Source organism: Nasonia vitripennis, chromosome 3, assembly GCF_009193385.2.
Source record: "Nasonia vitripennis strain AsymCx chromosome 3, Nvit_psr_1.1, whole genome shotgun sequence".
In the NCBI taxonomy this organism is placed as follows: Eukaryota; Metazoa; Arthropoda; class Insecta; order Hymenoptera; family Pteromalidae; genus Nasonia; species Nasonia vitripennis.
Window position 1 is genome coordinate 15,085,269 of NC_045759.1, and position 27,684 is coordinate 15,112,952.

Sequence of the window (27,684 nt, forward strand, 5' to 3'; positions counted from 1 at the left end):
TCAGCGGAATAGAAAAATTTCATTTTCATTGCGCGCACTGCAAGTGCGTGTACATACGGAGGAGAAGAAATGTGTTATTGATAGCGGTCGTTGGATAATAACAAAATAATAAATCTTTACACCGCGGTTTCGCTAACTATATCGAGACGGTTTATCTTGTGTATGTGAGACATTTATCAGTATATTTTTAATTTTCATCGAAGCGCAACTTAATATAGAAGCTAGAAGATAAACGATTGAGCTTCCAAAGTATCAGCGAAAGCTCAAAGTGGCAACTCGCGTATACAGTGGAGGGCAGGATTCCTCTGCATTATAAACGGCCGTCTTATATATACATGCACCTCTGGCACGTAGCTGATAAATGTCCGCCTTATCCTTTTACGGCATAGTCGGGTCATAACTCGCTTTATGGACGTCGCGAAAGAGAAGAGAGAGAGAGAGAGAGAGAGAGAGAGAGAGAGAGAGAGAGAGAGAGAAAGAGATGAGAGCTTGCGGCTGTACAGCTTCCTCTCGATATACATCGGCTGCAGACAACAATCGTAAATAGAAGCTGGGACGCTCTTTCCACGCGCGGAAAAGGTCAATTAGAATATTACGTTTATGCAGCTACAAAATTTTATACTACCGCCGCGGCTTTATATTATACCCGCGACGTCGTATCTCGCGGCTTTTTGTGCTTACAAATCTACTGCTGATGCGCGGCTCGGTATGTACTTGTCGACGCGTGTAATTCCGTAGGTTATACAAAGCTGAACTGTTGCAGGTCAGATTTTAATTTGATTAATTTTAATTTGTATCTGCAAACTAAAATGGGTATTACTACTATTTTTCGTTCAAGCTCAAGCACGAATTCGGCCTCGCATCCATTACCCTCAGCCCACCCACAGCCAATCGCTCAATAATAATCAACGCCGAAGTCGCGCAAAGTCAAGCCCGCCGTCCCTATACATCCAGCACCTGTTCCGACGTAATCCTCCGATTATCAAATTAGCCGAGCGCAAGCTCGCGAAAACGAGAAAGAAACCCGTCAAAAAGCAACGTCCTCTCTCTCTCTCTCTCTCTCTCTCTCTAGCGTGTGCCGCCTCCGCTGAAATTCGAAAGAGACGAAGAAATAAGAACTCCGCGCGAGAAAAAGCGAACTGGCTCAGCTGCTGCGCAGAGGAAAAAGCGAGCGAGAGAGAGAGAGAAGAGAGAGAGAGAGAAAGCTCTATACACACACAGAACGTCGCCGTCGGCAAGGGCGACGCCGCAACGCCCACGCTGCGATCGTCGCGGGGGGGGGGGGGCGTGGTTTCCGCGCGCACACACATCCCCACGCGTACGTATATTCGCGTCTTCTACTATACATCTCCGTGCCAGTGTTTCCGGCGCCTGACGAACGTACTTCCATCCCCGAAAGCGGGAAGCTCCTTCTCTCTCCCTTTTCCTTGGACTCCGGCGAGCTTGCGCGATTAACCAGGTTTTTTTTCGCTCCTCGCTTTGTCTCCGGGGCGCAGACGGCTTCTTTTGTTCACTGGGACTGGCTTGGACTGATCCACTTTCGGAATTCGCTCGTCGAGTAGCCTTCGGGACTCGATAAGAGGAGTCCAAAACTACACCCGATTGCACAGTATACCGTCCGACGAGAATCGAAGAATATACCCTCCCGAGAAAAGCGGCCACAGCAGAGTCGCATCGCGCGCGAAGTAGATACACAGCAGCGTCGAAAAAAGTCGCGGCGAGAAAAACCACGGCTATACGGAAAGTCTCTCTCTCTCTCTCTCTCTCTCTCTCTCTCTCTCTCTCTCTCTCTCTCTCTCTCTCTCTCTCTCATTCTCTCGCGGTAGGGGAAGCACATACAGCAGCTGAACCCCGCGCGCACTAGTCCTCCAACGAGCCGCGTGGGTGGAGCTGTCTCTCTCTCTCTCTCTCTCTCTCTCTCTCTCTCTCTGTCTCTCTCTCTCTCTCTTCCAGAACAGAAGAGGGGCGTCGACCCGTACGCAGCTCGTGTAGTGGGGCTACGTACTGCCGCGAGTCACCCCTCCGCTCTCTGGCGAACCGAGGGGGTGACACACGCACGGACACACACACGCGTGCACTGAGGCGCACACAAGCACACGCACACACGTGGGCATATTCCGGCAGCGAGTCAGAGAGTCAGGCCGGCAGAGTAGATGCTGTAGAGTGTCGGACGCGAGAGAGACTGCAGCACAGTCGGAGCAGAAACCGCAGCGCGCACGCGGCAGGCTATCCCCGCCGCTTCTTCTCTCGCTAGCTCGGCTTAGACCGACTTACCGAGGACTTAAGCTGCCGCTGCTGCACACACTCGCACACTCGCCGGCTTAAGGGCTGCATTGGCCTACTACTCCACTGCTATACTGCTCTCTCGTGCTTCCGCGGAGGAGTTTTCCGTCGCCGTCGCCGCCGCCGCCGTTGCGCGAGGATGACGTCCGCGCTAGTGTGCCGTGTTCGTCGTTGCAGCCGTTCTTCTTCCAGGACTGAGAGATAGTATAACGATCGCGAGGAAAAGAGTCGAGAAAAGAGTGCGCGACACGAGCTTACGTAAGCACGCGTAGCACGCACACCTGGAGATCGACACAGGCAGGAGAGTGAGAGTGCGCTTATCGTCGAAGAGAGAGGAGGGCTTTATCAGGTGGGCCCGTCCGAAGCGGAAGTCGAGTCGCGTCGTCGAGAGGGAGATTATTATATTTTCGTCGACGCCGCACGCGCGCGCGCGCTACTTACTGCCGCAGTCGAGCTTCGCGGAGCGACGGACAGCGTTGTGTGCTTGCAGCGCGCACATCATCATCATCGTCATCGTCAGCGGCCCGTAACAGTGCGAGACACGCATACGTATAACGCATAGTGCGCGCGGATCTAGCCGCAATAGAAGCAGGGAGTGTGCAGTTTTTCTCGTGCCGCGTGGAACGTAAGGACGCCACGACGTTGGCCTACTACAGCATGGAGCGCGGCGGGGTCGGGGGCGGTGGTGGCCTCGAGCTCGCCGGCGGCGACCTGTGCCTCCAGGACCTCGTGTCCGGGGGTCCGGCCCAGGCCGGGCTCTCGGCTCAGCAGCAGCACGTCGTCCAGCAGCACGTGACGGATCACCTGCAGAGCGCGATGGCCCAGCACGCCGGACACCACCTCGAGCATCTCCATCCCAACAGCCATCACGATCATCATCATCACGTCACGGCCGCCGCGGCGGCTCACGCGCTGCACAACGGATCCGCCGCAGCTCACCAGATACATCACGAGCCCCTCGAGAAGCTGAAACGTGGTGAGTCGCTTCTGGTGATGCGAGAACTTTTTTTCATAAGTATGAGTTTAGTGCAGATTCTATCTGTCGATTTGTCGGATTGGCTCGGGATTCATAATATTACATCAGCCTCTATGTGTATCACAAGGTTATCTACAGACGAGATCCTTATCGCGAGGCTGTCAAATCGCGTGTACGAGAGGCGAGATTACATTCTTTCGGCGTAATTTAGAAGCGCGGATTTTTCTGCTCTTCAGAGCCGGATACGAGAATCGTGTGCGAGCTTTTTCGACACGAGTCACCTGCCGACGGAACGCGACCGCCCTCCCTGCGAACTAATCAGAGTCGATTATTTCGGGAAGAATCCCGAAAATCGGGGTTAAACATACTCACTGCCTCACCTCGAAGCGAGTCACGCGCGTCTTGATAAAATCAATTTTTTCTCTTCGTCAATGATTTTCGCTAAAATTTTCCTAGTAAAAAGCTAAAAACACGGCGATAAAAATCGTAGTGATTCACCCGATCGTCGTTTTTCGCGGTTTATTAGATCGTATACCGCGAGAGAAGCAAAGCGCGCATTATCAAGAACAACAAAACCTTAAACCGTTCATGAACGCGAGAAAAAATCCATTGCAACACGCGGCACACGGGAGAGCGAGTGTAACACACTTTTGTTAGTTGTCGGAGAAATATAGATAAAGTTTTAGTACCAACAAGCCGATAAGCCTGCGCGGGTACCCGTCGCTCTCCGCATCAACATCACACGCAGCGAGAGACGCGTACATGGCGGCCGATAAAATTTCGATTCATTATCGGCTGTTCCATTGTTCTGTGATTGAAAAAAATTAGCGGTTCAGGCGTATTTCTGTTATACGAAGTTGGCTGAATCTGCGTCCAAGATCGTTCAACAACGCTATAATACAAATAAGTACGCGAATGTCATCGTGAGGAAAAAGCTCAATTAGCAAAAGGCGGCAATTTTCGAACGATTTAAGTTCGAGGCGCACAGGATATCGGCGGACAAGCCCTCTCCCTCTCTCAATTCCGTGTGACCCGCGCCACCGCCACCTGTTTTGTGATTCATTAACTCACCGGCTTATCGGGATAAGGTAGACTTATCCGGGGCTCGAAGCCGACACCGCGGCTAAACCCGATCTTATTCCAATGGCATCCCACCTATTCCCATTTCAGTTTCAGGACTTGGTTTGCCTTCTCTCTCTCTCTCTCTCTCTCTCTCTCTCTGCGCTTTCTCCTTTATGTTTCTTGCCCGCGAGCAACTTCTTATTTCCGCGCGGCAGATTTGTAAACTTTTCCAAAGACTGCAGCTTTTCCCTAATGCAATTTAACTTGGGATTGTTTAAAATCGAACCTAATTGAGTTTCTACTTCGTGCCGCCCTTCGCAGCTCGCACACGCGAGTTTTCTCGAATTGTATAACATAACGTGGAGGAACGTGCAAAAAGGTAAACAAATGCGGATAACATTGACATTCAGGTTTTATCTGGCGGACGGCGTTTATTTTCGATCATATGACCGCTCGATCATTGTTATTCCAAACATTTCTCGCCGCAGCGATGCGATCTTCTTCTTCGTTAATTAACAACGTATCTGGGATGACGAATCGTGGCTCGTTATCTGTATGAGCAGCAGCAGAGAGCGATCGAATCGAGCGATAGACCGAACAATGAAAATATTCGGCGAATATGTCTACGACAGGCCCACGAGATAACGTTATAACCCGTCGTTGTCTCTCGCGAGATCTCGAGCGATATCGACTATAATATTCGGCAGCTCTGTTATCTCGGTACACCTTGCGATTTCCAGAACTGTTTACCAAACTATAATCCGCGTATTTCGGCCGAGTGTAGTGTTTATCCGTAGAAAAACAATGTCGAATCCAAACGAGCCTTCAACAGCCTTTTAATCACCTCTTCGAGCTTCCCTCAAATCCTTCCAGCACACATATCCATTTCCCGGCGTCAACAAAGCCATTCCCATCGGCGACAATACAAGCGCTGCAGTCACACGCACACACACACACACACACACACACACACACACCTCGGGACCATCAATCTCGGAAAAGTGGAAAAGCGACAATGCCCCGCACGTCGAAGCGGTCAAAGCCAATATTTAGCCAACATACGGTCTCTCTCTCTCTCTGTCTCTCTCTCTCTCTCTCGCGCGCGCACCATTCGACTTCTCATTAACTGCTATACGCGTATACCTACCCCTTTTCGACCTTCTCTCTCTCTCTCTCTCTCTCTATATATATATATATATATATTCCGCACACAGTCATCCCAGAGAGGCGCATAGCGGCAGATGCGCCCAAAGTCAGCAACCCCTTGCGCTCGCGGCTAATAGTGTTGACAAATTACTCGGCTAGCCGCGCCTCCCCCGGGGGATATGACACTGCGCAGTAGCATCCTTCCGCCCGCAAACGTTCATCGCCGTACACGCACCCGAGGGGGGAGCTGAACGACGCGCACGGAAAAAAGCAGTCGATGCAGCGCATCGGAAGATAAACGGCCGCTTCGATTTCGCGCGTATCGATGACTTTTGAGCCAGGGGAGGGATCGTGCGCAGGCTATTTTCGAATGCGTCGAAAGAAATTAAAAAGAAAATATAAAGACGTGGGTCTATATCGGGAGCGAAATCCCCTCACGTCTTCAATGATGCGTCGCGTCGATCGATGCGCCGAGTTTGCGATCTCCTGCCGCCGATAACGCGGTCAATCTTCGCGCGCTATACTGCGAGAGTTGGGGGAGAGAAAATCGAGAGAGAGACGAGGTTGCGGCTCGTCTGCTACGTCGCCGCAGGATCAACATAGAAATGAACTGATTTCCTTCCTATTATCTTCGCCGCACCCCGAAACGACGACGTGCGACGGGACGGTCTTATAGCGGTCTGTGTGCTATGCAGTGTATCTATACATATAGGGGGACACGCCGCTGTCGATCGACGAGATGACAATGTATAGGTTTTATACGATGCAACTTTTATTTTAAAAAATCACTGCGCTCGAGAGCGACACACCCCTTCAGCGATCTAACCTGCTTGTATTTTCTCAACAAACAGAGTATCCAATACACAAAACGCTGAGAACTTTTCACCCAGATTTTCGGGCGCAAACAAAACTTTCCGGGACATCGCGGTTCGTGCCGATGTGTGAGAAAGCGAGGAAGACGACACCCTTAGGTGATGTGTATATATATAGCGGTATCTTCGAGGTAGGCCGTGTGTCTCTCGCCACAGGAACTCGTAAGGCGACACCTACTCTCGGCGTGTAACGACTTCCATACAGAAGTCGCGAAGGGTCAGCGCCAGGCAGTCTGGGCCGTTTTTACCCTCGCTTGTATACTTGGTATAGGCGCGGTTGTGTGTGAAAAAGCGTATAAAGAGGGAAAAAAGCTGATGCGCTCTTTGGGTTATACTTATAGCTCTCACGTGTTCCGGACGCGTCAAGTTGAAAGTAAACAAATTGCTGGACGGGAACGCGAAGATGTACTTTTTTACCTTATCCCGACGATGCTTGTGTTGTGCTGTCTTTATTTCCTATGTTAAAGTCGGTTATATGCTTTACACGATAATTTATAACTAATCAATAACGTATAGATGGATTATGGTAAATTATAGATTTCACACCAAAAATAGCCAAGTCTCGTCCCTCTGAAAAAGAAATCTTGCCAAAATCAGGAAATCTCAGCTCCAACAATACCGCCAATTACTCTCAGCACTACATATAGATACACGACGCGTCGTGCACGAACCTCCGAAGAAAAAAAGCCCGAACAACTATAAAAAAAAAAAAAAACGAATGTTCCGGTGAACGGCCGCAGCCGCCACAGCGTATACCTAGTCGACGGTCGTCCGACGACGAAGCAGCTAACTAATAAACGACTTCCTAAGGAAGCGAAGGATTAGGAGATTAGGGTGTCCGGGCTGTGCGACGTCGCCCCTACTACTCTTCGAAAGCACGCGCTCGGAGCTTTTCTTGGCGCTGCTCGCGCAGGTGCTCTCGACTCTCTTCTCTTTCGCTCCGAGAGACGTACTACACGCAGCCGGAGGCTGTTTGCTTCGGTAATTACCGCGCGCGATCCCTTCGACGGAGAAAAAAAACTTTCTAAATTTGGCGCGCGCGCCCTTTGAAAGTTTCGAATTTTAAAGCTGCTTCCGAATTCGACGCAGCTCGATGAATAATATCCGCGAAAGTTCCGAGTTAATATACGGCGTTGCGACACTTGACAATACACACGAGGGGATGCTTCAGTCGCATTTTTCAAGAAAGGCAAGAAAAAAAACAACACGTATAGCGTGAATGATTAACGACGCTTCGCGCGTATAAAAGGCCAATTCCCTCGGAATTAGGTCGCATCACACAGCCGAGCGATTCTCGGCGGGCGCAAGAAACGTGTCACAGTCGATCACCGGAAAAACACGTGGGAGAGACGTCTGTTTTAGCGGGGCTCGACCCCCGGATAATCGTGCGCGCGTATAGGGAAATTCGTGCGCGACCGACCCTAATTCGTCGTTTCCTCTCTCTCTCTCTCTCTCTCTCTCTCTCTCTCTCTCTCTCTCACTTCGGTATATAACGTCACGCCACGACACGCGCCACTAAACACCCATCGGCTCGCACATGGATGCCTCTTCTCTCTTTCTCTCCTGCGTGTATTATACGGCCCCGACACGTGACGACGCTTTATCCACGCTGCCCCGAAACGAGCGAAGTAATCGATGGGGGTGTATGAGCATATTTCGGCAGGTTCTTTTTAGCAACAATAACACGAACAAACGAATGGGTAAAAAATTAAACTCACGACGAGGAAGAAAGAACGTCGCAGCGAGGCTCGTAAAATCCGTGCGCTATAGCTGCGGGGCTTAAGCCGCGCGCGGGCTAAAATATGTACATCTCGCGGATAAAAACGCGCCGAGAGCAGCAGCTGAGCCGTAAGCTCGATCTTTTCCTGCTCTTGACTTTCTTAAGCGCGTGTGTGTGCGAGCGAAGGGAAAAAAGCGTAATGAATTGTCGAGTCGCGAGAATAGGCTGCAGACGGGATATTTTCACGCTTCGTATACTTTTATACGTTCGCTCTGATTCCGTCGTAAGTCTGCGGCATTTAAACTATCCAAACCTCGCCGCACACGATGCCGAACCCCCTGCCGTCTTAGGAACCTTGATGAGCAATAATCGAGTTCCTATGACCGCTGGAGCGCCTGCTGCGCGTCCTTACACGGAAACCCGAGACCAGCCTCGCGTACGTATCGTGGCTTTTCCGAAGGCGTCTTGTTTTTCCTCTCTCCCAATTTCTCTCGCGCTTATAAGCGGATCGGTTACGAGAGCCACGTGCTCGTAGCTCTCTCGGTGTCATTCGATCTCCGACTTGATCCGTATATGTGGTTATAGATCCCCGATTCCTGGGACGAGCACATGATTCACTTGCTTTCTTCTTCTCTTTCCTAGTGCCTGCTTTCTTTTTTCAGAATGGAAGCTTTATACGCGAGAAAAGTTTCTGGGAAAAGGGGAAGATTCATTGACGTGCGCGTGTGTTATAGAGTTAATTTTAAATAACAACAATCAATATAGTATAAAATAAATTCATCAACGTCGCATAGTCGCGATTGTTTTTCGTGTTTCTCCCCTCCCCGAAGTATCATAAATTTCTGGCTCGTCGCATCAGGCGCATTGTTTACGCAGCGAGTGTACGGCGAGGCGTCTTCGAGTGCGCCCGTCATCACGTGAGAACGATTCCTCCCGAGGGACTTGTATACGACGACGTTTCGAGAGGCCTGTGCAAACACACGACGACGTCGTCGAGGCCTGTGCGGTCACTTACACGTGTTTCCGAAACTCCACTTTCTCTCACTCTGTGTTTGTTTCTCGAAGATTATGCGGATATAGGCGTGAGCCTACCTTGAGCATAAAGTAAGGACTTGTTTCCCACAAGCTCCGGATCCGATTCGCTTGCTCGGACTAATCCCACGAAATGAGCCGCATTAGTCCGATGATCATTAATGTCGCTGATGCTTCGTTTAAAAATAAGATCGACGAGAAAAACTCGGGATAATTCTCGCGACGGATCACTTCGTAATCGCCGGCGACTTATGCATCCCAACCGATCGACGCCTTGCTGCATCGAGAGGGAAAAAAGGTGGGAAGCCAGAAATTGTTTCGGAAAAAAAAGAACCGAAGACAAAAAAGCGTCTCGTTAGCAGCTATATTATACCCGGCGCGCGAGAATGTGTGAGGCGCATTTTTCAAAAGGACAGCTGCTGCTACTGGTATAGCCAGTGCGCGCGCGCGCTCGCGAGAGAGAAAGAGAGAGAGAGAGAGAGAGAGAGAGAGAGAGAGAGAGAGAGAGAGAGAAAAGACACGAGGGCTTCGCGGTAGCCGAGGCTCTAAATCAGCCGCAGCGAGTTATGCCGCCGACTAATCGCTGGGTGTGAGGCTGCAGCCGACGACGACGCTCCGCGCCGACCAAATATAACTAAACGAAACGAATACTTAAACGACGCGGCCGATTAACGTCTCAGCCACGCGACGACGAGCTTCGCGACAGCTTTCTTTCTGCTTCTTTTATGAAGAGTATCTTTTTGCTTCGTTCCTTATGCTCTCATTTGTGAAGCGATTATTTTCCGCGAGGATTGTAAACTGCAGAGTTAGGGGAAGGAGTGAGACATCGCTAAAACAAACAATTCACAATTGATTAAATTGAAAACACGAGCCGCGCGACCGACGCGCGATGTTACACGGTATATTTTTAACTGACACGGAAGCTTTTTTCTCCGCGGGTTATTCTCTCACCGCTTTTCGCTTCCTATATACACTGTTGACTCGTCGATTTTTACGCTTTTTCAGCTTCGAATTTGTTTCACGAGCCTCGACTCTTTCTTCCACGCCGGGAGTAGATAAATAACCGCGGGATATACTCGAGCGTCGCGCTATACGAAATTAACCGGGCCGATCGTGTTGTTAGCCGCTCTCGAAAATAACCGGATTGATTAATACGCGACATCGTCTGCGGATACCGCGCGATGTGGATACTCCGATGGTCTGTGTGAAGAATAGGATATTTATTTAACTATTGCGACGCGCGACACTGTTATTCATCTTTGAGGATAAAAATCTATTTTTAAAATATAACTTATAACTGAACATTTTCCGCGAATTTTCTCATGCTACATTCATAAGCATCAAATATGTGACGAAAACGTTGCTCTTACAGAGTGGGCCCAGAGCGACTTCAGGGACGAGGCAAGCAGCGGACTGGCCAGGTTGGACTCTACGGGTCACGGGGCTCACACACCCGGGGGCAGTAATCCCAGCACACCAGGAGCGGCGCCGACGACGCCCTCCGGAGGCTTCTCATCGACGCAGTCGCGGAGTCGACCCAACAACGTGCCCAGGCAAGACATAAGGAAAGGTACGTATCGGACGCTTCGACTCGATTATTATCCTTTTTTCCACTTTGCGCGTAATTGATGCGAATCGAACGGAATCGCTGGTTAACAACAAGCCCGCGCGACAGATCTTCGTAGTAATCCCGGGATGAGAAGGAGATCTCTCGAGTTGCTTTCTTAGGCTAGACGGATTTACTCGCAAAGTACCTAAATCGGCTTTCTCTTTCGTCGCGGTGTCTCGCGACTTTGGCGCTTGCTGATCTGCGTAATACGTTCTTGAGTATCGGTGCTTATTGTCTTTGGCCTAATTATTTCATTCCTTCTGTAAAAGGGTCTGTGTATAAATCGATCGATGTTTGCGCACATTAGAAGCTAGTCCTGCAGGGTTACCCTCACCTGTCATTGTCACCTACCACCCGCTGAGTATTAGCTTCGGAAGGAACCCCTCGATTATCTCACTCCCCGCGCGATCACGGTTCGAATTTCTTTCGCGATGAGAGATGAAAGGTAAATAGGCGTCAGAGGTGATTGATTGTCGCTGGTTTTGTATAAATAAGGGGTAAACGTTACTTTTTTTAATATAATTTAATATAATTGAGTATAAACGACGTTTATTTCTTCGACTCTCATGTTTGAAACTTGTCACCGAGATTATTGATGGATTTCGGACGATGACAGGCGTTATTTTTCACGTGCTCCAAGAACAGTTCTTTTCTCGACATCGGTAGCCATCAGCAAAAGATAAATGAAAAAGTCCCGCATTGTAAAACGACGGATCGGGCTGTTAGGCGAACCCGCTTGAAATCGCAGGAACGTGATGTCTTGACGCGTTGCAGGTGTTCGTACGCCAACAGACTCGAAGCACGACATCGGCGGTGGCAACCTCTCGTCACCAGGAGTCGTCGTGGTCAACGACCTGGACGACAAGGACGGCAAGAAGGGCAAACGTCAGAGGCGGCAGAGGACGCACTTCACGTCGCAGCAGCTCCAAGAACTCGAGGCGACCTTCGCGAGGAATCGGTATCCCGACATGTCGACCAGGGAGGAGATCGCCATGTGGACGAGCCTCTCCGAGGCGCGAGTCAGGGTAAGCCTTTTGCATATACATTATTACTGCATCGAGATTGAAAGAGACCTAGTGTTTCGAGGCAGCTTAATTAAGACGCCCGATGTTTTGCTTGGCGATTCGAGTTTGTGTAGAATCAGCGCGCCGAACACAGTGGCTTCGTTCATCGCGGTGTCGATCGCTAGATAAACATCGCGCATAACGCGATATCCACTCGGTCGCGCCGTCTTGACGCGCAAACTTTTTTCATATACCGCCTTCGCTCGATGAGATTAACGAGACTCCGTTCATCCTTTTCATCTCTCGAGTCCACTTGCATCATATATAGATTGGATGACGAAAGACACTGCGATTCGAGAAAAAGCAGGAGCAGCAAGAAACGATTTCGCAAAAGCCACCCCGCGCTCGCCACCTCTTCATTTAACCGAGCTTGCACACAAGCGCGCGCAGTTTCAAAAGCTCACACACACACTCACACGGGCAGAGCCGACTCCGTCCCGATTTTGCATTTATAGAGGCAATGCGCGGCGGGTATACGTGCGCAAGAAAGGTAGAGAGAGAGAGAGAGGGAGAGCGTATGCGCGAGCCGGAGGCTTTGCGCCGGTAAGCCCCTATGGATTTATAGAACCACACGGCGCCGCCACGACGTTATACGCCATGTACCAAAATTCCGCAAATTCTGTTGCCCCCCCCCCCCCCCAGAACAGCAGCAGCAGAAGCTTCGTTTCTCTCTCTCTCTCTCTCTCTCTCTCTCTATATATATATATATATATATATATATGCAGTTCTGGGCTTCATTGTTCTCTCTCGCTCTCGTTGTCTTTTTGTTGCAGTATATAGTGTGACCGCGAGCCGAATTTCGCGCTCCTCGCTGAATGTATTTCGAAAGTTGAGCGCTCGCGGCCGCCGAGGCGAAGTTATAATTGTGCGCACTGGGATTTCTGCGTGGAACTTTTGGGGCTGTCTCACGCTATGATACAGTGAACGATTTCTAGAAATATCAAAACGATTTAAAAATGGGACCCTCGATTCTCCAGCTGCAACGAGCGGTGCTGCTCGCAGGGGAGGGGAGGTCAGTTACGGCCCCAGAAACTCTCTCTCTCTCTCTCTCTCTCTCTCTCTCTCTCTCTCTCTCTCTCTCTCTCTCTACTGGCGCATAGAGCAGAGAGCGGCGCGGTATAGTAGCTACGCGTGCAGTATAGTAGTAGTAGGGGCGGCGCCGGTGCGGTTCGGTATTCAGGCAGTTATCTGCAAAGAGGCAGGCGTATGTTTCGCTCGGTGGCAGTGCGCGCGAGCGCGCGGCCTGTCCGAGATAATCCGCCGGTGATTAAGACCATAAATCCATCGGCGGATTAGTATGCAGCCACGTGAGCGCAGCCTCTCCCTCTCCCTCTCCCTCCTCTTTCTGCGGATATATCTCGATGTGTGTGTGTGTGTGTGAGCGCCCCTTCTGCGTCTGGTGCACGCGATGAATGCAAAAGGAGATCGCGCCGAGGCTGGGCTATATGGAAATTTTGGCGTTTGATAGAGGTGCGACCGCTGCGCGATATGGGAGGATATATTTTGGAGTTTTTTTTTTCGAGCTGCAGTGTGGCTGTTGGCGAGGGATGGTTTTTAATTAAAAAGAGCTGCTAGCGATGGGCCTTCGTTTGCGGGAGTGCGACGTGCGTTGACTTTGTTTTGAAATTTATCAGTCTCTTTGATGCTGTGGGGGGTTGAAATGACTTTCCGAATGTTGGCTATTTTTACTATTCAAAAATAACCGAATGTAAATAAGTGCGAAATTAAAAAAGTTTCTCCCTTCAGTCAGTGACAGAAGCCCCGCAAGCGCTCAGCCAAGCCCTTCGCCAACACCAAAAGCTCGCTATATGCTCTCTCTCTCTCTCTCTCTCTCTCTCTCTCTCTCTCTCTCTCTCTCGCCTTGGTTTCACACCCCAGCGGCCGGCTCCAGACTATACAGAGACAATGTGTATTCATTTCGGGTCAGTCATGAGTTAGCACAGCTATCCCCCGACATAAGCTGGCTGCATCCGCGCGATATCCTCGCGGCACATAAAGAGAGAGCTCCGCGCGAGCGCGGCATCGAACTCTCGCGCGCGAATCGAAGCCTATACGCCGACGCGGCGGCACCGCGCTAACCGGTATATGAGAGTGAGGATTACCGGGTATCATCCGTATTCGGGGCCGGGTTAGCAGCTGTCAGCGGCCAATGCCGCGTCGGCGTATATATCAATTATTAACGCCGCTGCGATCGCGCACACGTATACTGCACACAGACGCGCGCGCGCGCGCGCGTTGTGTTCGTCGATTTGCATTTCACGCGCGAGCGGGCTATCTCTGGCGAGCGGACAGGGTGGGCAGCAGCGAGAGAGAGAGAGAGAGAGAGAGAGAGAGAGAGAGAGAGAGAGAGAGAGGCGCATTCGTTCTAATATCGACGTATCGCGCGACGAAATAACGCGGCGAAGGACGTACAGATTCATTATGTGTCGCTGCTGGATTTCCGCCCGAGAGAGAGAGAGAGAGAGAGAGAGAGAGAGAGAGCATCTCCATTGTTTGCTTTTGGTCGAGCGTGATTGACGTGATTCGGAAAAGAATGAGCAGAGGTGAAAGCGCAAGCTCTGTAAAACGAACGGCAATCGTACTCCAGGAGCAAAGGAGCGTCAAGTCCAGTACGAAAAGCTCAAAAGAATTTCCAGGCGCAAGCTCTGAGCGAGCCAAGCGAAACGGCTAAACCTATTTATAAATTAGGCTCTCTCTCTCTCTCTCTCTCTCTCTCTTGGTACACTAGTATCTCGTCGTCCTCCGCTCCTTTTTTCTCTCTCCCTCTCTCTCTCCTCTTTCTCAATTCCGCACTATGTGCATACTTTCGGCCGCAGGCAAACCTCTGCATGCTACATTGGCTAAAGCGCGAGCGAGCGCGTCGGTGTGCGGCGGCATTAAAAATCACGTGTTCCGCTTGAGCTCATAATCTCGTATAATCTTTTGCAAAGTTGTTAATACTCGCGGCTTACGGGTGTTAATTTAATATCCATACAGGTGCGCCAACATTGAATATCCGAATCCCACTGGCGCTTCGCTTCTCTCTCGCTCTTTCCCTTTGCCTCTCTTTCTCTCTCGGCTGCTGCTGCTGCAGCGGCACAGCGTTGGTACACCGATAAAAAAATCCATAAAACTTGGCTCTCTCTCTCTCTCTCCGCATTTCCCCTGTTCCGCTGGCCGTCTCTCTCGGACTTTCGATAATACGAGAGGGAGAGAGTCAATGGGAAAGTCGCGCGTGGCTATGTCAAGAGTTATAGTTTTGCGTGGTTATACTATTGCGGAAGATGTTTGTTGTCGTGTGTATGTACAAAAAGAAGTAACGCCATGACATCAGTGTTATGTGCGAGTACCAGTATGCGGAATTAATTGTGGTATCAGCTAGCCATATTACAACATAATTATTTATAAGTCAAAAATCGAAAATAATAATTTATAGTAGGTATTATAAATTTTCAGTTAATTATGTAGCTCGCATTTTTTATAAAACGGCACATATGATTGCAGACAAATTTTAAAACGTTTCGTAAATAAACGACACAAACTCCAATCAACTCGATATAATTATAGCGATCTCTTTACGTCCCGACGAGATTAAAAGGCAAAACACAGCGCTCAAAATAATTGTTTCGAAAGTACGAAGAGATTAAAATCATCGACGATTTTGTTTGTGAGAACAAAAATTTACGACGCGCCGAGAGATCAAAATATTTTTAGACGCCGTATACTTTGAGCATAAAAGTTTGAAAAACAAATAAAATCTTAGCGCGTTATGTTTATACGTGAAAGTTAGTAAAAATATGTAATATGCAGCGCGTTCTTTCGGCCGCTCATTATCGGCGAACTGACAGTATATCTCAGCGAGGTAAACGACCTTACTAATCCCACGTTTGTCTGTAAATGATGAAAATTTGGAATATGAGCTGCTCCCAGAGAAATACCGGGGATATTTATACGCATAAACGCGTAGGTGGCACCTCTCGGAATAAACCTCAAACATAGTTAGCTTTCATTGATACTCTGGCAAGGATAGCTTCTTTTACTACGAAGAGTACTGTCCGTAGGCCACTTCCGGGGCGAATTTCTTCAAATCAGCTCATATAAAGACAGTGCGTTCCATTGCATTACATACGCAAACCTTGAGCTCCCAACCCTAACAGCAACTCGGCTAAATGACGAATAACCCTCTCGTGCCTCTCGCCGCATCTCCTCTCCGTACATCACAGAGAGCACATTCATCGTTATGCCGCGAGCGTGTATAAACGCGGAAAAAAGGGCGCGAAAAAAGAAAGCCGCAGCGAGGAAGAAGAAAGAAGATACGGAGAATGAGGCGCAAGGAGATGTAAAGAGAGGGCTGCGCGCGTATATAGGAAATAGGAACAGAGCGAGAGAAAAAGAGAGAAAGAGCGACGTGACCGTTCTCAGTTCTCGCTGATCCATCTCGACGTTATAGCGAGATTTATGGAGACGCTGCCGCCGCCGCCACCGCTGCTGCTGCAGTCCTCCTTCCCTTTTTTACCCTTATTTCTTTGCGGTGCAGAGCGAGCCCGAGAGAGAGAGAGAGAGAGAGAGAGAGAGAGAGAAGCTTTCCTTCCGTCTCTTTTGTACCCCGCGGCTTCTTTTTTATTCATTCCTTCCGCTTGAAGTTTCATTCTATCTTTTCATATTTTCCGCGTAGCGGCCGCCGCGCGTTTGCAGTTTGTTGCCTTCTTTTGCTCTTCTCTCCCTCTCGTCCCTATCTTCTTATACGTTTCCCGAGTGAGCGCAGCGTACCGCGGGATGAGTTGAAAGTTTTTCTTCGTCTTCGCTCCGCGAATAGGGGGACTTTTTTTACGCCGCGACGGCTCGTTTGCATTTATTGCTTTATTTATGGCGACGCGTTTATTTACGCGGCGGACTTGGCTTGATTGATCGATTTGCCGAGAGTTATAAGCAGTGTAGGAAACTTTGTTCGTGCGTGGAACTTTTGAATTCGGCTGTTTCGTGTTGGAGAAACACAACCGATAGACCGAGTAAATATACTCGAAAACCGAAGGCGCTATGCGGAGAAGCGATAAAAATGGCGCTTAGACAGCTGCGCGCGCGAGTCTAGTATCATGGCCGCTAGGACGATCCTACGATTCCTTATCTCCAGCCGGCTCTTTCTCTCCGTTCTCTCGAGCCGTTGCGCAATAAGCGCGTGACAGCGGAAGGATGGCTTGTAAATTTTCTCGCGGGAGAAAGCTGCGAAATTCGCGTTAAAAGAAAACGAGATTTTTTTTACATTCCGGTGTAGGTGCGATAGCAGAGATAATTTCGTGTTTACCGTCGGCGCGTTCGATAATTTGAATATAGCGACGTGTGCTATGCGCATGCAGGCACTCGAATTTATCGGGGACGTTTATCGCAACAATAAAACGCGTCTTGTTAACATTCTAGATGAAGGATTAAGACATTAGGGCAAATTAACGAGAGATTACAATGTACATTCGACATTCTGATCGAGTATCCCACGTGCCGCGATTATATCGAGCCAACTATATAGCTGGGCTGCGATCCGAAATTTTCCTACCACTGCGCGTGGGCATGTGCGCGAAATATTATCATGTATACTCTGCCGTCTCTTGAAGCGATGACTTTACATACGATCGCATACGTTTGCGTAGGGAGAGGGAGGTATATTATCAGTGACAACGCGGGCGAATCGCGTGATGTTTTTAATCTCGAGCGTCGACATCTGATAATTGTTTTGCGAAATTTCGCGCGTTTCCGGGACGCTTTTTTCCTCAAAAAAAAAAAAAAAAAAAAAACGTTGCTTCAAATACAAGAGCAAATCTGCAGAGGTCCGTGGGAACCATTACGATATTCACTGGAATATATATGCGTGCGGGGGAGTGGGAGAAAAATATTCCAGCGAGCACCAATACGATTCCTCAACGCCGACGGCAGTCCTATCGAGATCGCGCGGCCAGATATGACATACCCACAGAGACAGAGAGGCACAACGGGCTTGATCGCGATTAGCCGCCCGGAGACTCTTATCGCGCTATCTCTCGGCCGGACTCCGGGTTATTTACGTACAAGCTGTTAACATAAAAGGACGCGCACCGATATAGCGAGCTGCGCGCGCATGCGCTCTGCCGACCAAGAGAAAGCGAGAGAGACAAAGAAACTCAACGAAGAGCCGATCGAGGACTATATACTACACACGAGCAGCATTTGCAGTTGTCACGCCTGATGCCGGAGCTTTTATCTCGGCGATCGTATATAAAAGCTGTGCAAGTGCACGTGTCCCCGCGATGACGAGGCGCGTGTAGTTTGCTCTCGTTCGTTAATTGCCGCGCCGCGTCTTTTCGTCGCCGATTTCGTGTAAATTGCGCGCGAACGGCAATAACGCGAGAGATAACACGATTCGTCAGTGTACACCGCTATATCTAAAGCCGCAGCTGAGTTTGACCGATCACTCCTCCGCGGCCTTATCTCGCTCTCCGTGACCTTGGCAATGCAGCTCTAGACTGCACGTATACACCGGTTTCGTAATTAAGAACCGGTCTATACGTCTATTCGGGGAAAGAAAAAAACACGAGCCGATAAAAGTGCAGCGCATTCGGCTGACAATGCGCGCGCGGAAGCTTGTTGCACTTTAACTCGCGGGCCGAAAGTTATGGATGCCGGCGGCTGTATATGTAGGTATAGCTGGCGAGAGACTTGAGTCCCGAGAGCGAAGCTGCGTCAAATCCTCCCCGAAGCCCCCGGATATCCGGAGGCTCCTTGGCGGAATTTATTTTTAATGAAGTGGCGCGCAAGCGCACCTTATATACTTGCACACACCCCCCTCGCCTGTTCTGTGTGTGTATAGATCCGCAAGCTCACACTGCCGAGCTTTTATGTACGGATGTGTGTGCCGAGCTCGTGTTGGTGTATATATACTGGCTGTACTACCGCGGCTTATTGTTATTACTCGCGCGCGCGCGCGTGCAAGCGAGATAGAGGGGGAGAGCTTGCGTTAAAGCTGGACCTTGCACTTGCGTGTGTCGCTTCTCGTTGCCGAAGGTGAAAGTGAGGTGGTCGATGTGTTTTTTTCTCTTGTTTTCGAAGGACTTTCAATATGGTATATACGTATCTTTTCCATCGGATCAATACTAGGGAAAATCTTCAGTCCAATCAGTCCGATACAACTACTACAACGAGAAAAGCCCAAAACGAGATTCAATATAGAGCCGCAAAAAGGGAAGCGTTTACAACGGAAAACCGAAGGAAAAAAGAAATAAAAAAAAGAGGAGACGAGCGAAGACGAAGACAAAGCTGAAGTTACAGGGAGGGAGTAGTCGTCGTCGTCGTCGTCGGCAGCTCTCGGCTGCGCCGCACACACGTCGGGATAGACACAGAGGGATGGTGGATAACATAATGATGGCGTCGCTGGCTAAGGAGGGGCGGGGCTACGAGGGGATCAATATAATCCTCCTCCATCCCTCTACCCCCTTGCCAGAGCTACCCCTCTCGCCTGCGCACACCGTCGACGCTCTGGCCCGGGACCCCTCTTCGCCTCGACTTCTCTCTCGCTCTCTCCCCCGCATGTATAGGGAGTTTCTCTGTTTCCTATTACTTCTGCCCCCGGTATTGTTTTCCTTACGCGCCACCAGCTTTTATTACGCCTTTTCGCGCTGATTTTACTCTGAATTTTCGAAATGACGCGCCGATGCGTAAGATAGGAGCTTGCAGTGTCGAGGCTAATTAAATAAGAAGTGAATTCCTCCTCCTGCAAACACGAGGAGGAATCCGACGATAAATATTTACCCTTGTGTACGCGATCGAGAGCGCACACGAGTTTCTTCTTTCCACGCGCATAGCGACGATTATCGATAACACTTCGCACTTCCATACAAATCCCCGATGGTCAACACGAACAGACCGATTACTTTCGTGTGCATTATTGTTACATACATATAATACCGTCGCACTTGATTGATACGCTCAGGCTCACAAAAGCTCCGTCGCACAACACGTATAATTTCATCAGAGACCACACAGACACGTATAACTATATTACACAGCCTGAGAAGCATGACAGATCGCTTTAATTACACGTATACCGCGTGTGTACGTATATATAGTAGCGCGGCGAATCCGTCGTTTCATCAAGACGTCGTGATGTGTGCAGCAGCCCTCGGTCAGTTTACCATGACAAATCGGCGCGCGTCGTCCGATTGACCGAAGCTTGCGCGACGCGCTTAAGACGGCCCGGATCACGTGGAATGACTCCTGCGGTGTACACAGGACTTGCGGCCTTCCGGATTGATCGAGCGCCTTAAGTATACGCTCGTGCGCTGCTGCTGTGTTGTCGCTCTGATCTCCGAGTGGAAGGTTATACTTGAGATACACATTTCTAAAAATATTCGAGGTATCGTCCTTCTCAAGGTGAACAACAAAGGCGAACGGAATGAGAACTTTAACACACGCACACACACACACACACACACACACGCGCGCGCGCGTGTGAGAGCGAGCAAAGAGAGAGAGAAAAACAAGAGCGAGAAAGATTCCGCAGAAGAAGAAGAAGTAGCGAAGGAAAGAGGCAGTGGGGGGCGGGGGGTGATTGATGAGGCCTTCGGCCGCAGTCTCATTACAGCTATATAAGCTTCCGTAGATTGAGCCTTTGCCGAGAGAGAGAAAGAGAGCGAGAGAAGCTTACACGCCGGTCGAACGGGGGGTCGTGATTCGATGAGGTTTTATTGCTCGCTTGACGTGCGCGCGCCTCTATTGTTCGATTTATCCCTGCGCACGATCGTACTTATTATTGCGGCCACAGCGCTTCCATGCACACGCTCGTTTAAAAATTTCGCCCGAAATCTGGTGCAGTCTGAGGCGCAATCTTAAGCGAGTGCAGCTCCTATCCGTTTTATGAAGTCAATCAGGATCTCATCTCTCTCTCTTGCGCCAGCACACGAGTGAAATAGCGCGCGATAAAGATGAAGCGCGAGCGACGGAGATGAAACGGCCCATCAAGCCGTAGTCCTCGTAATTTCATCCTCCGAGTGAGAGATACGAGGCGCAGTCGTTATAGGTGTAGCTGTAGTTAAGCCGAGACGAGTCTGCAATTAATACGCCTTTACGCGATTGGCTGGGTGACTTCTTCTATTTTTTTGGCGTTGTTCTGCGCATATAACGTACGTTCGCTTCCAGATCTGTACAAGCGTGTCTCCACCCAAAAGCCGTCTGACCAAAGCGCCACCTCCTCCACTTCGGCAAATCTGCACGAAAAGAACCCAACGTTCCATTAACCCGCAGCGGAGTCATATATTTCTATATCAATGCCGGATGATCCTCGGCACACATTCTCCCCGCAAATCCCGCGGCACTTCATCAGTCATCAGCGCTAATACCCGCGCGGGCGCGTTTTTCGGGAAAGAAATAGTCCGCCGCGCAAAAGAAAGAAGTCGCAGGGAAGAAAGAGAAGAGAAAAGCGATCTTTATACTCGCTGGTGGTATATCGAGCGAGAAGGAGGGCGTATATTACTCTTCATTAGACTCGGCCCCTCTCTTTCAATGACTCGTCGCGCCTCTTAGCGTTGCGCAACACGCCGTTGCCATAGCCAGCCATCCATCTTTCGCGAGAGATTCCGCCTCTCTTATTCTTCGGCCCGGCCTTCCTTCTTCAGACTTCTCTGCTCCCCCCTTAAACATAAAGAGAGAAAAGCGAGCCTGTATACATATATCGACTCGAGCCCCTCAAGCGAGGGAGGAACGCGTGCATCCGAGTGCAACCAGCCGTGTAATTGCCCGCCGACGGATGAGCTTCGCTATAGGCGAGGAGAAGATTGGAGCCGACACGCGGACGAAATAGTTACGAGACTCGAAAGTAAAAGTAAAAGTAACCGAATTGCGGTAAATCTGTGCAGCGGGTGGCTATAATTCCGGATATCATGCGCGCGAGAGGGCGTTTAAGAGTCGTCCTCGCGCGAAGGGGATAGCAGAGAGAATCTCCTCGAGAGGGAGTGAAGCGTAGAGGGTATCGAGCGGCAGCGCGCGCCGCCTTGAATTAACGCCGTCATATTTCAGGATGGCAGCGAGCTGCTCGCGGCCGAGGGGTTTCCTCTGCCATTTGTCTCTGCTCGGCGCGCAGCGACTTTCTCTCTCTCTCTCTCTCTCTCTCGCTCGCGCGCGCGCGCGCGTGGTTTTACCATGAGTAATACGCGGCGGAAACGATACATATAAATCTGGCGCGGGACGCGCGAAAGAGATAGAGAGAGAGAGAGAGAGAGAGAGAGAGAGAGAGAGAGAGAGAGAGAGAGAGAGAGAGAGAGAGAGAGAGAGAGACGAGCGAACGGTAGCCAGGGAAATTTTTAATCAGACCGAGAGAGAGAGAGAGGAGACGATTATCGTCTTTTGTGACGTTGAGATATTCCGCTGCGTCTCTTTCAGAGCTCGAAAAAATAATCTAGCGACTAAACAAATTTCACCATCAAACTATAACGAGCTCTGTTTTCTCATTTGCAGGTGTGGTTCAAGAACCGTCGCGCGAAATGGCGAAAGCGCGAGCGGAACGCGATAAACGCCGCGGCGGTGGTTGCCGAGAACTTCAAGACGAACTTCAGCCCGGCGGGCCTGAACTTTATCAACCAGCCGTTCGCCGACCCGGACAGCTTCTACAACTACAGTTCCTACAACAACTGGGCTTCCAAGGTGCCGTCGCCCTTGACTCCGAAGAACTTCACCTGGCCTGTCAACCCGCTGAGCAGCGTCGTCCAGACCTCGGGCCACCACCACCACCATCCGCAGGTCAGCTCGTGCTTCAACTCTGCGAGCTCGCTGTCGGGCAGCCACGTGGGTGGCATGCCCGTCTCGGTGGGCCAGGCGGCCACCTCCATGATCCCCGGCATGAGCTCGGGCCTCGGGGTCGCCGGCTCGCCCGTCGCTGCCTCCGGGGCCGCCTGTCCCTACACGGCCCCGGCCGCTCCCCACCACCCGTACGGGCCCCCCGTCTACTCCCACCACCGGACGGCCGTCGGGCCCGAGACCAGCAACGTCATGTCCACCAGCATAGCCTCGCTCCGGCTGAAGGCCAAGCAGCACAGCAGCAGCTACTCGAGCTTCAGCAGCAGCGTCGCCGCCGTGAGTGCCGGCGGCAACAATGGGCCCAGCAACAACGGGCCCAGCGGCACCGGCGCGGGCAGCAGCGCCGGACCCGGCAGCATCAGTCCCGTCAGCTCGAGAGCCTCGTCCGGCGGCGGACTCAGCGCCTGCCAGTACGCCCTAGCGACGGGCGGCAACAACCCCCACTCCCCGGGGCCCGAGCACGCCAACGCCACCGCCAGGGCCCAAGTTTGAGGCGAGGCGGGGGCTTCGAGCAGCCCCCATCACCAGCAGCAACAGCAGACTCTCGACGCCTCCGGCTCGTCGACTCAGCAGCAGCAGGCGGATGAGTCCCAGCAGCAACAGCAGCAGCTCCAGCCGCAGCAGAGGACGCCGGGGACGCCGAACGAGTGACACAGGCCCCGGTCCGTCGTCGGCTCGCCGGCGCTCTCCTCGACGCCCGGCTCCTCGTCGATGGCGTCGCCGAACAACTACCTGTTCGAGGACGAGACCACGAGCGCGACGGACCCCCGCGGCAGCAAGCTCGCGACTGAGCACGAGGACATGCAGGTCGGCGCCAGCGCCAGCGGACTCAGCTCCGTCGAGAGGATAGGCCTCGGGGCCGCCGCCGCCGCCGCCGGCGGACTCGCCGGCTACCTGCATCACTCGGCAGCCTCGGCCGGCTACTGGCCTCCGCTCATCTACGACTGGTCGGAGAACGCGCTCACCTCGCAGATGCAGCAGCAGCAGCAGCAGCAACCGGCCATCCGGGACGAGAACCGCGGACAGTGAGATGTGTGATTATTGTACGATTCGTTTTCTCTAACCTCGAGGTGCTTGATCGCGAATTGATTTCGTTGTTTTTATTCGTTTCGTATAAGAGGCTTTCCGACTGTTTCGTTGTCACGATCTGTAATTATAGAAGCAGCGAATCGATACATTCGTGAGGGGAGCTGAGAAATAAAAATTACACTAGACACGGAGATCGAGAAGGGGTTATTTATACATGTATAATCGATTAGAGAAGTGGATGAAGATAAGGCTGGGATGCGCGCGCGTATTCGCGGATCCGCGAGTCAATAATCCCGCGGATCGAAAGTTACTCACTATCCTGTAGATATCTGTATAGTAGACGTTCGTTAACACGACCCAAACTTACACTAACACTTACACACCGACACGTATTTACTCTCGCGTGCATCCATACACACACACACACACACACACACACACACACACGAGACGATGGATGTATACCAGACAAAAATTGTTACGTCGCGACGATGATAAATAATGACTAAATTATACATAAGTCTATAAGTATATATAAATAAAGGCGCGAGGAAGATGGAAAATGATATGAAAACGATAATAAAAGAAAAAATTTCGAGTATAATGTATAACGCTAATCGAGTTCGGCAGATACCAAAAATTTCCTAGGTCCTAAGCGCGAGACGCACGCACGTCGTACACACACGTATATAGAGGCTATACATACATAAAATATATATACATAAGTGCAAAGAAGCGTGACTTTTCGAGTACGAGAGCTCCGCGGTGTGAGCTGTCGGTGTAGTGGATGAACAGCTGAGGGGTTATAACGACGACAAAGAGGAATGAATAAAAAAAAAAACAATTGTACAGTGTATGGAGCACGGGTTATTACTACCGATTAGACGTGCGCTATAAATACATTTATCGATATCAGTGAATTATAGTTGTATATGCAGTAATCGGTATCCCTATACGAGTTACGCCTCGCGCGACTTTTGACCCTTAGAATTTTCGATTGTACATCCTTTTGTTTTTTCCTTAGGTTATTTACGCGCGAAGCGTCAAGTGCCATTGTTTATGCGTTTTGGTTTCTTATTGATATTTTATCTTTTTTTTCGTGTATTATTGTTCCGATGGCATTTATATTTGAGAGACGTTGCAATATTATAAACCGGTGTGCAAAGTACTGTTTAAAAAAGAGGAATATTTATATTATATTATTGTACCATTATTATTGCTATGTTCGAGTTGATTATGCGCGAATTGCGAGGGGTAGACGCGAGGTAGCAATGCCATAGGTTGAATTTAAATAGTCACGTAAGTCCTAGAGTGTAAGAGACGACCGATATTTTGTATGGATCCCGATGTCGTATACAAAAGATTAAGATGAAACGAAAAACAAATAATAATGATGAAAAACAACACAAACGCTGATGAATACGAAAGAAGATAATATCTCTCGAATTACATATCCCGAATCATGATCCGGTGAATGCGACGAGCGGGCGCGAGAGTTACATGTCGAATGAAAATTGTCATCCTCTCGTACCAGTGCTGAGAGAGAGAGAGAGAGGCGCCTCGCGTCGCTTTACTAAGTGTACACGTTCCTAATCGGCGTATCTGACGTCGGAAGGTACAATTTGTAATCTAGTCACAATAAAACCAATTCTATTCTACTTCAGTGCGTCCGTTTAATTGATGCTAAAACAACCGCAAAACCCTCTCACTATTCTCATCACATTATTATTTACTTCACATTACATAAAATAACCGAGCCGCAAAGTGCATCGCAGCGCACAAAGGCCTGTAATGCGCATACAAAAAGTCATAATCGATTCACGCGGCAGCAAGTGACGAGAGCGGCTCGGAATCGATTAAACTGCAATAATCTCATTGTGCAAACAACCTCGCGCGGGGAGAAGAAAATTTCGTGTAATGCATCTTATTATACACGGAAGATACGGAACGGGAGCTGGGGGACAGCGAGTATAGCGGATAAATTATGCACCCCCCTGTATACGTATACAGTTGTGGGGTGCGCGTTAGAGAGAGAGAGAGAGAGAGAGAGAGAGAAGCATTATTATATATATATATATATATATATATATATATATATATATATATATATATATATACGTGCGGAGCGCACCGCGGGCCAAAGTAAACGCGGTGCGCGGCGGTGGCGCCTTTATTACAATATCGTTGCACGTTAATGTTATACCTATTACGGGATATTATAGTCGCCGTATGTTACTCGTTATATGCGCGGAGGGCCAAACCCCCGCGTGTATATAGGAGTCGTGTCTTTCGCCCCGGAGAGAGAACACCCGCGATGAATGCGAAATCCGATTTTATTACACGTACATACATAATACACACACAGACTGGTTGCAGTGTTGGTCGCTCGGCGGGTGTCTGTCTCTGACTTTCTGCGTCTTTTAATTGCGTTGGATGCTGATTAATCGTCGCTCTGTGTGTTTTTATAACGAGTCGAACAATGCAGTGTATACTTGTTTTATACAATAAACGCGACATATAATAAGCTCTAAAAATAGCTCGTCCATTCCGACGCCGTAAAACAATTCATTACCCGCGGGCTTTGCGCGCTTTAATTAATCACTCCGATTCGACAAGAGGCTATGATTGATCGCGCGAAATTTCTTTGTCTCTATATGCGACATACACGTAAACGGCGAATTTTCCCGAGACGTAGTCGTCGTCGTCGTCGAATATACGCGTTTGAAGAAGATAAAGCGGCAATTAACATTAAACGTGTGTATATGCGAGCCGTGCGTGCGAGAGGTAATAAAGATATCTCCGCGTCGTATCAGCGCCGACATCTTCGAAGAGCTTATCTGTATACGAACGCGAGGCTGCTGAGTTGTATACACCGCGAGAGACGTCGAGAGACTTTTTTAACGAAACTTCCCTGGCCTACATGTTACGTAAATGTGTTTGACTATTTCACTATATGTGATACGGAGATCGTAGAATATGAAAAAGGAGGATTTTTAACACATACTCGACGAAAATACAACGCAAGAACGCCTACATAGATATTTACAGTGTGTCGCGGGGGAAGAAAAAAAGCTTATTTTCGGTATCGCGAAGCAGCTTCTCGCGTCGTTATACAGGAAATCCAGCTGCGCTCGTATAAGCGCTGAAACACGGAGCCGAGAAAGAGAGAGACTGGATATATACGCATAGAGTGGATCTCGCGGTCGGCGCGTTATTTATTGGCCGTACGCGCGACTTTCCCGACGGAGGATCGACTTTTTCCCTTCAGAGAAGCTCTCCTCGCTTTCCAAACTATTTTTTCTTTTTTCTCAAATTTCAAACTATAGGTTCACAAAAATCAGACGAACATTCAATCAGTCGCGTGTATTCGATGGCTGATTAGTCGGAGCGCATAATCTTGTCTCCGCAGCATATAGGCCAGCGTTTGTGGCAAAGTGTTTCGCGTCGATTTTCTCCGGCTGGAAATGATCGGAGTATAGGATACATTTACAAAGCCAGCGTTGATTGCTCCGTTTGGGGGGACGTCTCGCGGCGATTGTCTATGCAAATGGCAATCAGCTAGAGTGCGTTGTTCGCTTTCCTATGCATACAAGGATCAGGAGCTGCGCTGCTCCACACTCGCTCGAAACGTATTATCCCGATAATCTTGCAAAAATTCGACTCGAAAGTTGCAATTATTTTACTATACTCAGAGCATTATCGTCATCATCGGCGTAGTGTCATCCCGCGCGTCAATGATTTTACGGCCGAGCCGTTAAATTTCATAGGACGATTATACGCGGCATCACCGAGCTGCGCTCGTATATTACACCATTTATACAGCTTCGACGAAACCTGCCGCGCGCTTTAATCCTGTACACGCTCGCGAGTCCAAAAAAATTCAACCCTTGTACACATAACACATGCAATGCGTATAGAGACAAAAGGCGAGAGCAGCAGCGTCTCGCCACATGATTCAACGTTCTGTCAGAGTAGAGGAGGAAACTCGTTCTCTTTCTCTCTCTCTCTCTTCCTCTCTCGAAACAGAGAGGCTGCACCTGCAGGGCACTTTGAAGTAAGGTAGGTAATCCCTGGGCGCGCACGACGGCGCGCCTAAGCCT

General features: G+C 49.9%; 1 protein-coding gene across 2 annotated transcripts; it reads left to right on the top strand.

The window, feature by feature from the left end:
• The first annotated feature begins 1,829 nt into the window (after positions 1 to 1,829).
• Positions 1,830 to 25,242, top strand: LOC100119888 (pituitary homeobox x). 2 transcript variants are annotated; one of them, XM_016984770.2, is made up of 4 exons: positions 1,830 to 3,256; positions 10,464 to 10,661; positions 11,493 to 11,725; positions 22,217 to 25,242. In XM_016984770.2, exons 1-4 carry the CDS (start codon positions 2,941 to 2,943, stop codon positions 23,045 to 23,047), a joined length of 1,578 nt encoding a protein of 525 aa, XP_016840259.1. In that variant the 5' UTR covers positions 1,830 to 2,940; the 3' UTR covers positions 23,048 to 25,242. The 2 variants fall into 2 exon arrangements, with proteins under 2 accessions (XP_016840259.1, XP_016840258.1); XM_016984769.2 differs by having other exon boundaries at positions 1,839 to 3,256; positions 11,475 to 11,725.
• The last annotated feature ends 2,442 nt before the right edge of the window (positions 25,243 to 27,684 follow it).